Here is a 15,280-nt window from a genome sequence, read left to right as displayed (position 1 = left end):
GCCTGTACACAAAGGTAACAGTCCCGGTTTAAAAGCACTCAGCTGTCCAGACTCCCCCGCAGGGAGGGGTGGCCTGTGGCCAGTTCTGGCCTCTGAGGCATAAGCAGGTGTGCACTGGCTGGGCTTTCCTGGAAAGCCATTGCTTTGCTGATACAAAGGGCAGGGGATGCTGAGGAGGGACAGGCTCTTTGCCTCTCACCCAGCCCTGGTCGCTTCCTCCTTCCTGCCTGGGACACGGATGGGACGCTGGAGGTGAGCAGCCCCACGCGAGCACGGCGGAGCCCAGGGGACAGGAGGAGACGGGCACCTATCGCCCCTGCACCCGCCCTACAGCGGCCTCTAACCTGCCGTGACGCGAGAAAAATGAGCCCTGCCAGGAGGCAGCCCGGATGCTGCGACACAGAGCCAGGAACGACCCAAGTGCCACCCGGCTCCTGCAATGATGAGGAAGTGCCGTCCAGAACCCCGGCGGCCCTGAGCCCTGGGGGAGCCCAGGGTGAGGAAAGTCCTCCTCCTCTGGGGGGTGGCTTCACACTGAGAAGGGCTCTGGGGCCATTCGGTCACCAGGCACGGCCGCTAACTAGCAGGGACCCAGGACATGCCCCCGCCACCTGGGCCAAACATCTCCCAGCGGGTTGTGGCTCCTGGCTGGCCCATCAGCACCAGCTTTAGGCCCTCAGATCCAGCCCCGGCTTCACAGAAAACACGCAGCACGCCGCTCGCACGGGTGTGTGCACATATACGTATATGCTTACTGTATTAAATGCCTCATAGCACCTGCCCCGTTTTTTTATGAAGTTCAAAATCGTTTATTAAACATTGTGTGTGTGTCTGCCTTTAAGTTGGCAGAGGCCTATCCAGTCTCTTACAATACCCAGTTTATACTTGACATTCACACTTGACAAGAAACAATCCATCGTTTAGCCATGACAGACATTGCTGGCCAATCCTGATGCACTTTTTTTCAGCTGAGATTTGGTTTCAGAGTCCTTCTGAATGGGACACTCTGCCTATCACCCATTTATCAGAGCTGCCACCTGAGGGGAAACCTCTTTACTATCCCGAGATAGAATCACTTTTCCGGACTTTACTCTGCATTTAAAATGTGGTCATAAATTAACTCCAGTAAACTCAGTGCTGCCCCGTTTCTATAATCCACGAGAAAAAGAGTTCAAGAAAGATTTTAACTGTACTCGGTTTTAAAAAATACAAAAATGAACATTACGATGACAGAAGTGTGTTAAGAGGCTGAACTGAACAATACATTCAAAAGTACATACAGCTGCTGGCGACAAGCTTTTGATGTGCAGGTCCCGGCCCCCTGTGCAGTGAGGCCACGTCCCCTGAGGCCCAGCGGCTCTGCCTCAGCAGGACCCGTGGCCTGGGGGCTCGCCCGCATCCCTGAGTGACACTCCCCACGGCGTGGACATCACCCACGCCTTCAAACACCCACACACCACACACTTAATTAACATTAAAAAAATTTCAAACCACTCAAAGCCCGTGAAATTAAGAGATCCTATTAAAACGTGAAACCCACTCATTCTCCAAAGGGAACTGGAACTCCATCTGCCGGGGAGCACCGGTGGCTGGGTGTGACACACGGTTCCCCCAGGAGCTGCCCAGATTCTGTCCGTGACACACAGACAGCGGGAGAGCAGTCGGCCCGGGGTCCTGAGACTCTGCCGTGAGATGCTGTAAAGTCCCCCTGGGACGGGCCCCGTGACAGGTAACGTGCCACAGCAGACAGATGGGCCCTGAAGGGTGGCGGCCAGAGCCGGGAGACCAACACAGAGGGAAGAAAGAGATCTGGGCCTTAAGAGAGGGAAATGGAGCCACAGTACAAGGCTGCAGGCCGGTCACTGCCCTGGGGTGAGCCGTCACCAGGATGCCTGCGGGCCCTGGATGGGGACCAGGCGTCGGCCATGCCGGTGCACGCACAGGAGACCCCAGCTCCTCCCTGCGAGTGTGCAAAGACACACACTCTCCAGACTGCCACACACACAACCCAAACCCTCCCTTTCGGCCCCTGAAGGTCAGGATCCCCCTGTGGCGGGTGGAAGACTCAGGGACCCACCAGATGAAACCGCAGAACAGAGAATCGTTCTTCCCCAGGCCTATGGACTTGGTGCAAACTCCTTTGCGAAGAGCCGTAGGTTTCTAAGTCTTTTCTTTTCTTTTTTTTTTTTTTTTAATAAATTTATTTATTTATTCATTCATTTATTTATTTTTGGCTGCGTTGGGTCTTTGTTGCTGCACCCGGGCTTTCTCTAGTTGCGGCGAGCGGGCTTCTCATTGCGGTGGCTTCTCTCGTCGCAGAGCACAGGCTCCAGACGCGCAGGCTCAGTAGTTGTGGCGCACGGGCTTCATTGCTCCGCGGCATGTGGGATCCTCCCGGACCAGGGCTCGAACCCGTGTCCCCTGCACTGGCAGGCGGATTGCTAACACTGCGCCACCAGGGAAGTCCCTCTAAGTAACTTCTTGAACGCACAGAAGTGACAGGACAGACGTGTGTGGCTCAGGGACGTGCCAGCTGGCCCGGCTCAGAAGTCCCGCAGCTCGGGGACGTCCCGGTACAAATCCAGGGTCTCGGGGTTCGAGAAGGCTCTGCGGTGCTCCACGGTTTTCCCAGCGATGATCTGCTTCACAGCCATTTCCACTTTCTTGCCGTTGAGGGTGTACTGCCAGGGGAGGGGAGGAAGCAGACAGAAAGAGCGTTTAGACCCGAAGGGGAGAAAAGTCCCTCAGCTCTGACACCTGGGCACATCCAAGCCGAAACGACCATTGTGACCTGGGGCGACGAGAGCGAGCGATTCTCGGTGGGTGACTTTGAGCAAGTTCCTTAACCTGGGTTTGTCCCCTTGAACATAAACTGGGGACCAGAGCACCACCCCGAGGCTGTGGGCAAGCCGATGAGTTCAGGCGCACACAGCTCTCGGACCTGCCTCGCTGTTACACTGCCTCTTTACTACTTACATTTACTTTCTTACACTGTATTATACTAGAAAGACTAGCTTATTTCAGGAGTGGGCTGGCTTCCTATGACTGTCCCCGACCACCGGAAAGTGAGCTTCGTCCAAGAGCCTCGCCAAACTTCCGGCAAATCTTCCCCCAGAACCGTCATCTGGATGAGATGGGGCACTGCTTTTCCCATAGTCGGACTCTGTCCAAATGCTCAAAGGCCCCTCTAAAATTCGTAGCACGCGTTTCATCTTTAACCCCAATGGTCATTTGGCGGCTGTGCTGGCGTGTTTAGGGACCAGGAAAATTCTGGAACAAACAGAGAGCCCTTTAATAAAGCTGCCGGTGCCCTGATCTCTCCTTGCACTGGCACTTTTTTATCCTGAGATGTAATTAAAATTCATTCATTGAAAACCTCGGTCTACGTGTGAACTAATTAAGGATCTGAGCACCGGCTTCCGAGGGACCACCTGCCACTGGGGCGTCGTCAGCCCCTCTCGCCCTGAAATGCAAGCGTCTTGCGTGCTTTCTGTGCTTTAAAGCCCCAAGAACAGCCTGCATCAGCTGACAAAACAAACAAGGCGTCGTTTTAGAAGAAATCCTGCTCCTGCTTCCTGGTGAGAGGGGCTGCGGAGTGGGACAGAAGGTCCCTGGACTCCTGCTTGGCCCCCTCCCTACCCCCCTACCCAAGAGATAAGGCACAGCCTCCCGTCAGGATGGGCCAGCACGTCAGCTGTGACCAGTGACGAAGACCTGCTGAGATCAGGGCAGTCGTGGCCGCCGGGCCCTCCAGCCTGGCAGGGCCTCAGATGCCCGCTCGTGTTCCCCTTGGTGTGACCAGACCCCCGGCCGTGACCTTGGCCGTGTCCAGCCCCGAGTCCCTGTGGCTGGGCCGGACCCCCACCAGCCTGGTGACACAGGGTGAATCCTCGCTGAAGTGATCCATTAGTTCGGACCACAGGGATCTGAGAACACGAGGGCGCTTGAAAAAAGCCCCAGGAACCCTCGAAACGACTTCACAGGCCAAGCGAACGGAGGAGGAGAGAGCTGAACTGAGTGCCCGGAAGTCAGGGGACGAGAGCCAGGCTGAGGACGGAAAGAAAGACAGGCCGGGACGTTCCTCACCTTCCAGCAAATCGCTCCACTCTTCTTGGGAGCAGATACAGTTTGGGAATCACCATTTCGGCGGCAAAGGACACAGATTCGTTCTCAACAAAATAAAGCCGAGGGGACTATCACATTCTAGTTCCCCAAACTGTTCCAAATCTAGACAGAACTGATCCACTGAAGGGAAGCCTAAGACCCTCACCAGGGAAAAGACAGTGAGTGTCACTGACTCAAGAAGTCCCTCCTCTCCCTGAGAGCCACTGTCTGCACAGCGTCACCGGAGTCACTCGCCAAGTGAGACAAGAGAGCTCCCAGGCCGTGGGGCCCTTCCTACGCATAACCAAAGTGGAAAGGAAATAAAAAGTGTGGACGGTATAAAAAGCCCTGGTTCTAACTGCACCTCACACGCCCGCCCCTGCTCGGGGAGCGACAGGCAGACTCTCCTTCCCCTGGTGGCCCAGTTAACCCGTTCCCGTCCCCGCCTCTGTGAACAGCTACTCTGCAGGCTTGGCTCGGCTGTGCACTTACACTGCTGTGTGCGCACACACGTGTATACACAGAGGCCTTCTCGGCTGACAGAGGCCTTTGTTTTGTAAGCGACACAAGTTAAAGCCGTGATCCGATCTGAGTGCATCTCCTCCCCCACTGAGAACTGAAACAAAGTATTGGTGGGGGGGGGCAGCTTTCTGGAGCCGTGCCTCTAAATAGATTCAAATCTTCTTTCTGCAGGCAGAACTTAAAATTAAAAGGCAAGAGCAATGGCACCCCAGCGACTCTTTAAAAAGTTAAAATAATTTTCACGTTAATAATTTGAGCACACGCTAAAACCACACAGGGGAAAAGCTAGTTGGACGTGCCAGGCTGGGCCTGCTTACCCTCTGAGGACTGGTATTTAGCAGAAGTTGCTTTACATGCAATTTAGGAAGACTAAAAAAAAAAAAAAAAAAAAGAGAGAGAGGGAGATGGCAGAAAAGAAAACAGGATGGGGTTGCCAGGCAACGGGGACCAACTATATATAAAGCATGAGCAAGCATCTAGATGAGAGCTCCAGAAGCACGCGGGCTTTTGGGGGGCCATACCGGGATGCCCTGGGTCTCCAGGATGAGGCTGGGCACGTGCCGGGCGGACAGGCCCAGGCGGATGGCGCTGCAGACCCTCTTCACCAGGTCGGGCCGGAAGGTGTGGCCGGAAGCCATCTTCAGGAAGAGGATCACTCTCTCCTCCCCGTCCTTGTTGTACTGGGGGACACACAGGCTGTCCAGGACCTCCTTGAAGGCCTCCACTGCGGAGACAGGGCCAGGGCCTCGCTCTCACACCATGCCACCTTGATGGGGACCGCCGTGGCTCCCCTGGCCCCCCCTGGCAAGAGCCCCGGGGAACAGGCAGAAGGACACCCATCCCCAGCAGAGTGAGAGGGCTGTAGCTTGCGCTGGAAGGGCTGATGTCTTACAAGGAGCCGGGCACCCGCCTTACTTACTCAATTACAAATTTAAAAATAAGAAAAGGAATCAAGTGCCGTGGCAAGGGTACTCCACTGGTGGGAGGAAGAAAGGCTGGAATCACATGGATCAAGATTCCACCCTGATTACACAACCCTGACGTGACTTTGGGACTCTGTCATCCGCATGAGGCCGCCTCCCTGGGAGGCTGATTTCGTGGCCCTGGTGGGACATTTTGAAGGCTCACAGGTGACTCTACTGTGCATCCATAAGGCCCACTGTCTTTATTTGGCATCCTGGATGGTACTGTGTGACTGTCAGCAATCACACAACCTCTCTGTGTGTCTTTCTTCACCCATAAAGAGTGGACACAGTTGACCAACCTGATGGAGCTCACCGTGAGGATGAGATGTAATGGAATGGGGATGGGCCACGGGACCTTAAGAATCCTGTCCTGAGGTTTTTTGAGCCACAAGCGGTGTGGACGAGGCATGTTCTAGAAAGAAGGACACGCTCATACGTGTCGATTCTCACGCCCGGAGGCAAAGGGGCAAGAGTTATGCCAAAAGTTGGGATCTTTGGAAAGCAGGTCCCCGCTGAGACACTCCTTGCGTCGCTCCTGGATGCCTTGAGAACAATGCCGGGACACAGAAGAATGCTCACCGATGTTATAGATTTCCGAGCTGCCAAATCGCACTCCGTTGGGGTTGAGTGTGCCGTCGCTGGAGAGAGAGACGAGGTCGTGGACACACGGCAGCTCCAGAGTGAGGCCCGTCGCAGGGGCCCCAGGGACAGTCACCCCCTTTCCACGACAGCATGCCGTCATTACTGGCGGCCTCCCCAGCTCCTGATCCCGACCACCCCCCTTTCCCCCTCTAAGCTCAAAGCTAGCTATCAAGGGGGTCCCCTTTGTGTGGGCACATCGGCCACCTCCCTGCCCCCCCGCACACACAGGTCCCCCCTCCCGGGTGCGGGCGCCCCTCCCCCCTTCACTCCGGGAAGGGCCGTAGCGACGGCAGACAAGACACGGGGGGCACGTCGGCCGCGGGCCTCCCACCCCAAAGCCCCCCGACCCACCACTGCGGGGCACAGAAATGTGGGTCAGGCCCAGACCCACCCGTAGGAAGCTGACACAGGAAGAACCCAGCAAGGGCCCAAAGTGGGGCAGCCAACCCAGCCCGCAGACCGAGCAGCTGGAAGGGTCCCGGACACGGGAAGCGCCCCCCTCGCCCCGCCCAGACGCCGCGGGAAGCGGGGCCCCAGGGAAGAGAAGCCAAGTCCGCGGCCCTCACCTTCGGCCCAGCATGATGATGCCCCTAGTCTTGGGGTTGATTCTGCAGTAGTCGCCGTGCACCCAGACACCTGCCGGGGGCCAGAGGGACTCGGTCACTCCAAGGGGACAGGATCCTGACCGGTTGCCTGGACAGACGCCCTCGGAAGGCATGACACCGACGTAACTCTCGTCAACAGACACGCCCCGAGGCCCAGAACCAGGTGTGACGTGGGGCTGGGGGCGGAAGTGAGCCAGACATCTCCCGCCCTCAAGCGCACGCCTTCCAGTGGGCTCCGCCTTCCAGTGGGGTCCGCCCCACACCGAGGTCTGAGATGCGGCAGCGCGGAAGAAACGCCCCTCCCGCAGGTACCAACGAGGGCTGCGGGAATTCACGGGGGCTGAGAGCAACCCCAGCAGTGAGGACGTGAAGGGGGGACTGGGGAGATGAACGGAGCTTTGAGGGGGGCCTCTGAATGGAGGGTGGGAAAGTACAACCCCGCCTTGGGAAGAGAGGGTGGTCTGGGGTGGCTGAGGTAGCGGGTCTGGAGGGGTTGGGGCCCACCTTTAACAGAATAAACAAAAGGCGCATGACCAGGTGGGAGGCGACTGCAATGGTCCCAGTAACCTAAGCCTGAACTAAGACACCAGCCACGTGGGCAGAGGCTTAACGAGCAGGTAAAACCCAGGGCACGTGGAGGGCGGAGAAAGAGGGAAGAATCAGGTGACACCGACACCGTGCGCCCTGAGCCACCCCGACGTGGCCCGCAGCGTGCAGCTGGGCCCTTGGGCTGGTGACGTTCATGGGGAGGGCCCCGTCCTGGATGCAGCAAAGCAACAGATCCAAGGGATCCGGCCCCAGCTTTGGACACATCCTCCACCCGACACGGAGCAGTAGAGAGAAGCCACGCCTCACAGGGGAACTGCCAGGAGGCCTCCTCCCTTGGGCAAACACAACTGGCCTAGGATGGGCCCCACAAATAGAGGAAGCGCCCCGGGGGGGGGGGCGGGGGGAGCAGTCAAGAGCACAGCTCTGCCGGCTCTGCGCGACTCGGAACTCACTTGCCTGGCCTCCTGAAATAAGCCCCAGAGCCCCTGCGATCCAGCAAGGGGAAAATGGCAAACCAAGCCAGCTCAGGGTCCTCACGGATGCCATCTCTTCCTTCCCAGTTCTTGACACACGTTCCAACTGTAAGTGCTAATAACCCAGTCGGCCCGTGACTCTGAGCTGCTACCCCTCCAATGACAACATACTCCGTTGATGCCCTCATCCCAACAAGTGGCTACAAGCCATGACCGAGGCTTCTCCGGAGATGAAGCCCAGGTCCCCCGCCTGCAGGGAGCATGCAGTGCTTGGGAGGCCATGGAAGAGAAGGAAAGGCCTCATGAGCTCATTTATTCTGAGCAAAGAGGACGGGAGGCCTCGAGGGCCTTCTTCCCTCCTCCCCAAGCTAAAAAATAAAACCTTTTCTTTTTTTTCCCCACTAGGTATTTTATTCTTTTTGATGCAGCTTTAAAGGAACTGTTTTCTTGCTTTCTCTTTCTGATAGTTCATTATTAGTGTACAGGAAAACAACACATTTCTGTATCTTAATCTCGTGTCCTACAACTTTACTAAATTCATTTATTAGTTCTAATAGTTTTTTGGTGGAGACTTTAGGGTTTTCTATATATAGCATCATGTCATCTGCAAACAGTGACAGTTTTACTTCTTCCCTTCCAATATGGATGCATTTTCTTTTTCTTGTCTGATTGCTGTGGCTGAAACCTCTTCTTTCTAATTGGATATTTAAAGGGTTCCCCTACACAAACGGGTGGAAAAGTCATTCCTAGGTTTGCAAATGACATGCCAAAGTTTTGCAGAAGCACGTCTGTACGGCTACTCAGAAAACCAGGCTTATAAATGGTGGTCCCAGGAGACAGCAAGCTGCAGACACAGCAGCAGGGCCTGTCCCACCCACCTCCTGGGAATCCTTTTTCATTTTGGAACTTGGGTGCCAGGATCAACGCACAGTCTGGCTTATACGGAGTCAGACCTCCCATGAGTCTGATCCTTACTGAAGCCCTGGAAATGCAAAGAAAAAGGAAGATGCAAATCTCCCGGAAGAAGTTTTCATTTGTGAAAATGAAATGACATGCTTCAACCTCTTGCAAAACCAAAGCTGAGGGGATGAATCCACAAGTGGCTGGAGGCTCTGGTGCCCGGCTGCCACATCAGAGAAATTAAGCGTTTCTTTCTAGGTTTCCATGCCCCTGGGCCTGCAGTTCAAACTCTCTTGTTTTCATGGCAGGTGATTCTGCTTCACTCTGATTCTCCTCCTACTCTGCCATTTCAGTGACGGGACCCGTGAACAAATACAACAGGGTGAATGGGCAAACCCAGCCTTTCTCCTGCTTTTAATTCCTGGAGGTCTACTGCCTGAAATCTTTTTAGAGTGAGCATGTATACCTGTACATTAAAAAAAAAAAAAAAAAAAAGATGGCCCAGCTTTCCATGTACATAAATGTAAATATAAATAAACAACACATTGCACATACACGCTTCTCTTATTAAAGGACCTATGACCACTGGACCTGTTTTGCTAACGAGGGCCAATGGCAGCTTTGGCTGCTCCATCTCATCAAGCTCAAAATCTTGATGGCTCATGGGCAGGCCTGGTTTCCTATTTGGAATTTGTCATCTTCAGTCACCTGTACCCATCATACTTCCATTTTTGCCTTGGCTACCAGGAAACTCAGAGCTGAAATCATTGCTTTGAAGAATCAGAATGATCTAAATCTTTCTAAAGTCTGCTTTTAATTTCCTTTTAAATTTTTAGTAGGTTTTTAAAAATTAAAAGTCACAAAGAAAATCAAAATGGCTCATATTATTCACACACATACATACATACATTTCCTTTTAAAAACTCACACAGAAGGGATACAATGCCCTCGGTTCTGAACTCCTATTTGTCACTTAATAAATTCTTGGATACTTTTCCATATCGGCACCTTGTCAGTTTACATTTTCACCTGGCCTAATTTTTCAGGGTAGTGATATCTGTAAGTCGGCTGCCTGTTGCAGAAAGGAAGACCTTGCTTCTTTGTTGTTGTCTTCTTTTATCATTGAGCCATGTCCTATACAGTCCAAGAATCTCTCAGTGCTGGGCCTGGAGAAGTGGTCTAAGTTCAGCCTGTGTCCACCCTGACCATGACCAACAGCTTCAGATCCCATTATCTTATCTGCCCTTGTTTCTCCATATTTATTCGTATGTCACACCTACTTCCAGAAAGCATTTGAGGAAGCTACCTATAAAGCCAACTATATGATGGGGTTATTGAAAGAATCAGAAACTCTGCACTGGGGTGAGAGGACTGCTACAACAGAGCAATGATGGCAGCTCTGAGTTTCCTGGCAGCCAAGGCAAAAATGGAAAATATAACAGATCACCAAGTATTTGTTTCCTCCAAGAAGGAATATCAGAGCTTTGGAAATAAAGACTTTTTCTGAAATTAATCCTGAGAGACATTTATCACGCGAACCCTTGCACATATAACAAAAAGTGACAGAAAAGAGTTTTCAAAGAGCGGTGTTGCAGAAGATGAAGAGATGTCATTTCTTAGATGGATCTTCAAGCTGAGGTTCTAATCCCTTCCTAGGACAGGAGCCCCGACTCCTCTTCAAGGTCATTTGAGGAACCTCTCTCTCTCCCTCTCTCTCTCTCTATTCTGCTTTAGTCTGTCTGAACAGCTACACACTGGCAGGACCCAAGGTGGGGCTTAAATGCAGCAGGCATCCAATGGAGGCCAGGCCACATGGCGGGGAGGGATGCTCCTGCTACCCTCATATGCGATGTGCTATGCCAGGTACGATGGCTTTTACGTGGGACATTACACGGGAACACGCAAGGCCGAGAAACGGGATGGACCCGTGGCACCTTCTACCCCCGACGGTCACCTGCCACTTCCTGATTCACCACATGTGGTTTATGCAAACTAGAATTACCTTTCTAGAGGTTGGAGAGAGCAAGTGCTTAGGTGTACGTCACTCTGGAGCAGAATGCTCGCGACATTATGAATTACAAGCTGCAATCACTCGAGGTTGCTCATGAAGTAAGATGAGGAGGCAGGAGTCAGAGCTTTAAATAAAAAGACTTTCCAGCTCTGGGGCAAGACACCACTCCGAAGATGAACGGAGGGTGGCAGCCTGAGTGATGGCCTGGAATTAATCATCCCGCTGCAAAAGCTCTCTTCTCCCATCACCTCCACGAGGACTGGATGATGGGGTGTGAGACAGAGGAGACCCCAGCCAGACACCTCTCGCACACGCATCTCTCCCCGAACAGGCAGACGAGCCTGGGTAAGCGAGCGGGCCTCCCGCCCCTACGCAGGCAAACCAGCGGGTCGTGCCGGCTCCCAGGAGCAGGGCTCCGGGCCAAGGGGCTCCGGGCCAAGGGGCTCTGGGCACAGAGGGTGGTTAAGAGTAATCTAAACCCAGATTAGGGTTTCGTAAAATGGCTTCAAGCTGACGGTGACAAGATACTGATCAAAAATTCATCATCGCCCCACTGGCGGAATGAGCTGCGAGCAGCCTCACTGGGCTTTGTTGCGGGGGGTGGGGGGGCCGGCAGGGGGCAGGCGCATCCAGAATTAGACACCAAAGGCCCGGCCCGGGCGGGAATCTGGGCAGCTCCACCTGCATCCCGACCCACCTGGGAATTTGGAGAAATACGCCTTCCGGTACTTGCTGCCGTTCTCGTCGTTCCAAAAGTGCGTGGGCTGGCAGGGGAGCGGCTTGGTACACACCAGCTCACCGCTCTCCCCCCAGACTGCCTTGCCTGGCCGGGGAGGAAGGAAAGATACACTGAGCACACGCCACAGCCAAACACCCCGGCTCTCTCTCTCTCCTTCTCTCCTTCTTTAAGCTATGAGCTATCGCAGAGTATTTCAGACACATCCAAGCTATGCGGCCGGCCCCACCCACATGCCCGTCACCCCAGTGCCACCGAAGCCACGCTAACCTCCCCACCACGCTCCCCCCGCTCTCGCTCTTGACTTCAATCCTGTACTGTGCCCTTCTGTGGATTAATAATTTTACCACATCTACGTGCACCTGAATAACACGTCATTTTGCGTGTTTCTAAATGCTGCACAAATGGTATCGCGCTGCCCCTCGGGTCCTGCATCTTGCTCTGGGTCCTCGTCAGGGTCAGGGCACGAGGCTGCTGAGGCAGTGGGGTGGCCTCAGCAGCGACCCCAAAGTTTGGATGCCTGCCTGGCGTTCCAAGCACATGGCCCTCCGTCTGTGCTGCAGGCCAACACCCACTCCTCAGCCGGACGGGCTGAAGGAGGCCGGGGAGCCCAGCGGGTGTTCAGCCAGGCCTGGGGGCCAGCAGTCTGTGAGCGGCGGCCCCTCAGACGGGGCGGTTTTGGAGGACTGGCCCCAAGCAAAGTTACACATCCAAGCGTATCCAGTTACCACTCACACCTCATCACAGAGAGAGAAAGGGTTGGGAGCCGTCACCTTCCTCATTCCACACCTCCACGGCCATGCCCAGGTTCCGGGCCTGAATCTCCCCTTTGTACACAGGAATGGAAGGATTCTGGCCCACGAAGCAAGACATGATGTCGGTGCCACCTGCAAAAAAAAGGAGATTCAAGATTTGGAAGACCGGGACTTCCCCGGCGGTCCAGTGGTTAGGGCTCCGGGCTTTCACTGCCGAGGGCCTGGGTTCGATCCCTGGTTGGGGAACTAGGATCCCACAAGCCACACGGCACAGCCAAAAAAAAAAAAAAAATTTCAGAAGACTGAGACAAACTGTCCATGTTTTTTATTAATGAACAATAAAGGAGAAAGACCCCAGAGGACAAATATATACTACTCTTTCTCCAGATAAATACTGAAAAATTCCCAGAGAGCTGAGCTTCTCTTCAGGGAGGGAGCGGGGAGGTGACTTAGAAACTGGACTGAACCTCCCGTGTCCGGGTGATTTATCGTTTTGACCAGGGCTACGTGCTGAAGGAGAAACCAAATAAATGACCTCTCGTGGTCGCACGGAAATCCTAGACTCAGGTTCACGAAAGTGGAAGCTTCGCCCCATCAGACCTGTCTGCAGGAACTGCCGCGGCAGATGGGTCATGTGCAGAGTCTCTTTGCTGTGGTTTATGTTCACTTAATCATCAGACAAGCAGAAACCCTGTGGCCCTGGAGTGCGAGTCTCCCGCAAGAGAGAACGTGCTGGCTGCGAAACACTCCGTTTCAGGGAGGGGCTCGAAAGAGAGTCGGACCCCGGGTGCCATCAAGACGGAGTGGCATTAACGCCTGGACCTGGGCCCAGCCGGTGACAACTGCCCCCTCGCACGTGCCCGCGGTGCGGGATGCTCTGTGGGCACAGGGACACGCACGGGGCCCACCAGGGCGCACAGCGGTTGGAGACGGCAGCCCAGGGAGGAAAGGGGGGGAGGCCGTGGGCAGGGGGCATACACAGAGCCCCGACTTGGTCCCTTCCTAGACTCGGCGATCCGGAGACTGGTGTCCGTGCTCCCCTTTACACCTGTCTGCACACCTAAAAAGACAGCCTTGTGATTTAAGAAGTGTCTTCTCCCCGATCACGCTCTGCGTATATGAACGGGGTGGGGCAGGGGGATCGAAACCCACATAAAATGTTTCAATGCTTCAACAACTGGCAGGATTAATTCCGGGCAGAATCGAAGCGTGCTGACCTGCCTCCCTCCTCCAGACACCTCGAGGTACGGCTGGCGCGTCCCATGAAGACGGGAGAATCGCGTTCACGGCCGTGACCAGCAAGCTCGGGGCAGCCTCGCGCCCCAAGGAAGCACAGCGCTGGGAGCAGAAGTGCTGCTTCCGCTGCTTCTGGATTGGAGCTGGGGCGCTCGGGACAGCGGCAGGAGGACAGGCCGAGAGCCTAACAGACACGGCTGCCCCGAGATGGGCTGGGCCGGCCCGGCAGACAGCCCCGCGCCCATCCGACCGCAGCACCCCTGCCCACCAGGCGGGCGCCGGGGAGGACCAGGGGATGCGCTGGGCGGGCGGGAAGCTCGGCTCTGAGGCAGCAGGACTGGGTTTGAATCCCACTCTGTACCCAGCTAGTGGGTGGCCTCAGGCCAGTCACTTGGCACGTGCGAACCTTGTTTTCTCTTTTGTGAAGAAAACAGAATCCACCAGGACGAGTTGTTTAGGATCTAAAGTTACGATCAGTGTGCGGTGTGTGCGTATACTCCCCACCCCCGGCGAAGGTTCAGGAATGGCTGACTCAGTGTTGCAGCCTCTCCCTAGAACATAACTACCGAGAATAAGGAACACTGACCGCGCAAACGTGCACGCCCTCCCTGCTGACTGTTCACGCAGATAAATTCAAGCCGGTGGACTTGCTGGGTCACAGGGGAAGCACGCTTAGTGGCCAAGCCTGGTCCCCGAGTCCTCCGGTTCTTCCAGAACCTTCTCCACGGCGCAGGCACATGGCGGGGGCCGTACCTGAGATGGAGCCCAGGAGGACGCTGCTCTTGATGCACCTGTAGACGTAGTCGTAGCTCTGCGCTTTCAGTGGGGAGCCGGTGGACAGGATCGTGTGCAGCGTCTGGAGGCTGTGAGTTTCCACTAGAGCCAGAATCACTGAGAGATCAGGGCCAAACCCGACACCCTCTGCCTGGCTTGCAGGAACCAGGTAACAGGGTGGATCTGACTTCCGCGGCTGGCGAGACAGGGAACGGACGCCCTGGGAGGCACGCTTACCTGGCTTCACGTCTTTCTCTTCCAGCACTGACAGCCACTTTGCACCCGTTCCAAGGATGGTGATGCTGAAGTTAAGAAGACACCAGAAACTCGTCAAGGCTCTTGCATATTCCAGGCACCAAAGCTTTCTCAAATTAGTGACCCATTTCGGACAAGGTTGCAAAATCCAAGACACGTCATTTTTCTGGGTTGAATTAATGCTTAATATGTAGTTGAAAGCCAGTTACAACACCTGCGTTACTCTGAGGCCAGCACTGACATGTCTGCAGAGCACCGGGCTCCCTTTAACCTTTGGCTCTACTTAAAACAACTGTCTGCACATAAACCCACCATCTTCCCAACTGCAGGATGTTTTCTCTAGGGGGGACCAAAGGAGGCCACAGAATCAAGACCTCTCAAATTCTGAGCGCTCGCGATCGTTTTCCAGGGAAGTGGAGAGGGCCGTGGGAGCTTTTGTTAGCACAGGTGCCATGCTTGGAATTCCTGACCCATCCGCCTTTCTTAAATAAGCTCACACTTTTATGAAACTTAGAAAACCACTCTTCTTCTCTTTTTGAACATTTAGAATCTAGTCCTTTATCCCCGAGTTTGCACTGAGAACAACACGTTATGCTGAGTATAAATCACTGTGTTTTCAAGGGGAGAGTGTTGCTTCATGTTCTGTTTCCTTCCACGAAAGCTCTACCTTCCTAACTAATGGTTGTTTTCTCCTGGGGGCTGAAGGAGGCCATAAAATCCAGGTCCCTCCTCGCCCCTCTGGGCAGCAAAACC

The 15,280-nt window shown here is 54.5% G+C and overlaps 1 protein-coding gene across 3 annotated transcripts in view; it reads right to left on the bottom strand.

Moving 5' to 3' along the window:
- Positions 1 to 773: 773 nt before the first annotated feature.
- Positions 774 to 15,280, bottom strand: part of AACS (acetoacetyl-CoA synthetase) — a 52,168-nt gene continuing 37,661 nt past the window's right edge. The window contains exons 11-18 of one of the 3 annotated variants that reach the window (XM_061169201.1): positions 14,510 to 14,574; positions 14,252 to 14,374; positions 12,281 to 12,394; positions 11,469 to 11,594; positions 6,800 to 6,869; positions 6,171 to 6,229; positions 5,148 to 5,350; positions 774 to 2,681 (exon numbers count right to left, since the gene is read on the bottom strand). In XM_061169201.1, the coding sequence (XP_061025184.1) occupies positions 2,544 to 2,681; positions 5,148 to 5,350; positions 6,171 to 6,229; positions 6,800 to 6,869; positions 11,469 to 11,594; positions 12,281 to 12,394; positions 14,252 to 14,374; positions 14,510 to 14,574 (898 nt within the window). In that variant the 3' untranslated portion in view covers positions 774 to 2,543. The other 2 variants (XM_061169202.1, XM_061169203.1) reach the window with 2 other exon arrangements.

Source organism: Eubalaena glacialis, chromosome 15 (genome assembly GCF_028564815.1).
Source record: "Eubalaena glacialis isolate mEubGla1 chromosome 15, mEubGla1.1.hap2.+ XY, whole genome shotgun sequence".
NCBI classification, from domain to species: Eukaryota; Metazoa; Chordata; class Mammalia; order Artiodactyla; family Balaenidae; genus Eubalaena; species Eubalaena glacialis.
This window is presented reverse-complemented; position numbering and strand designations above follow the sequence as displayed.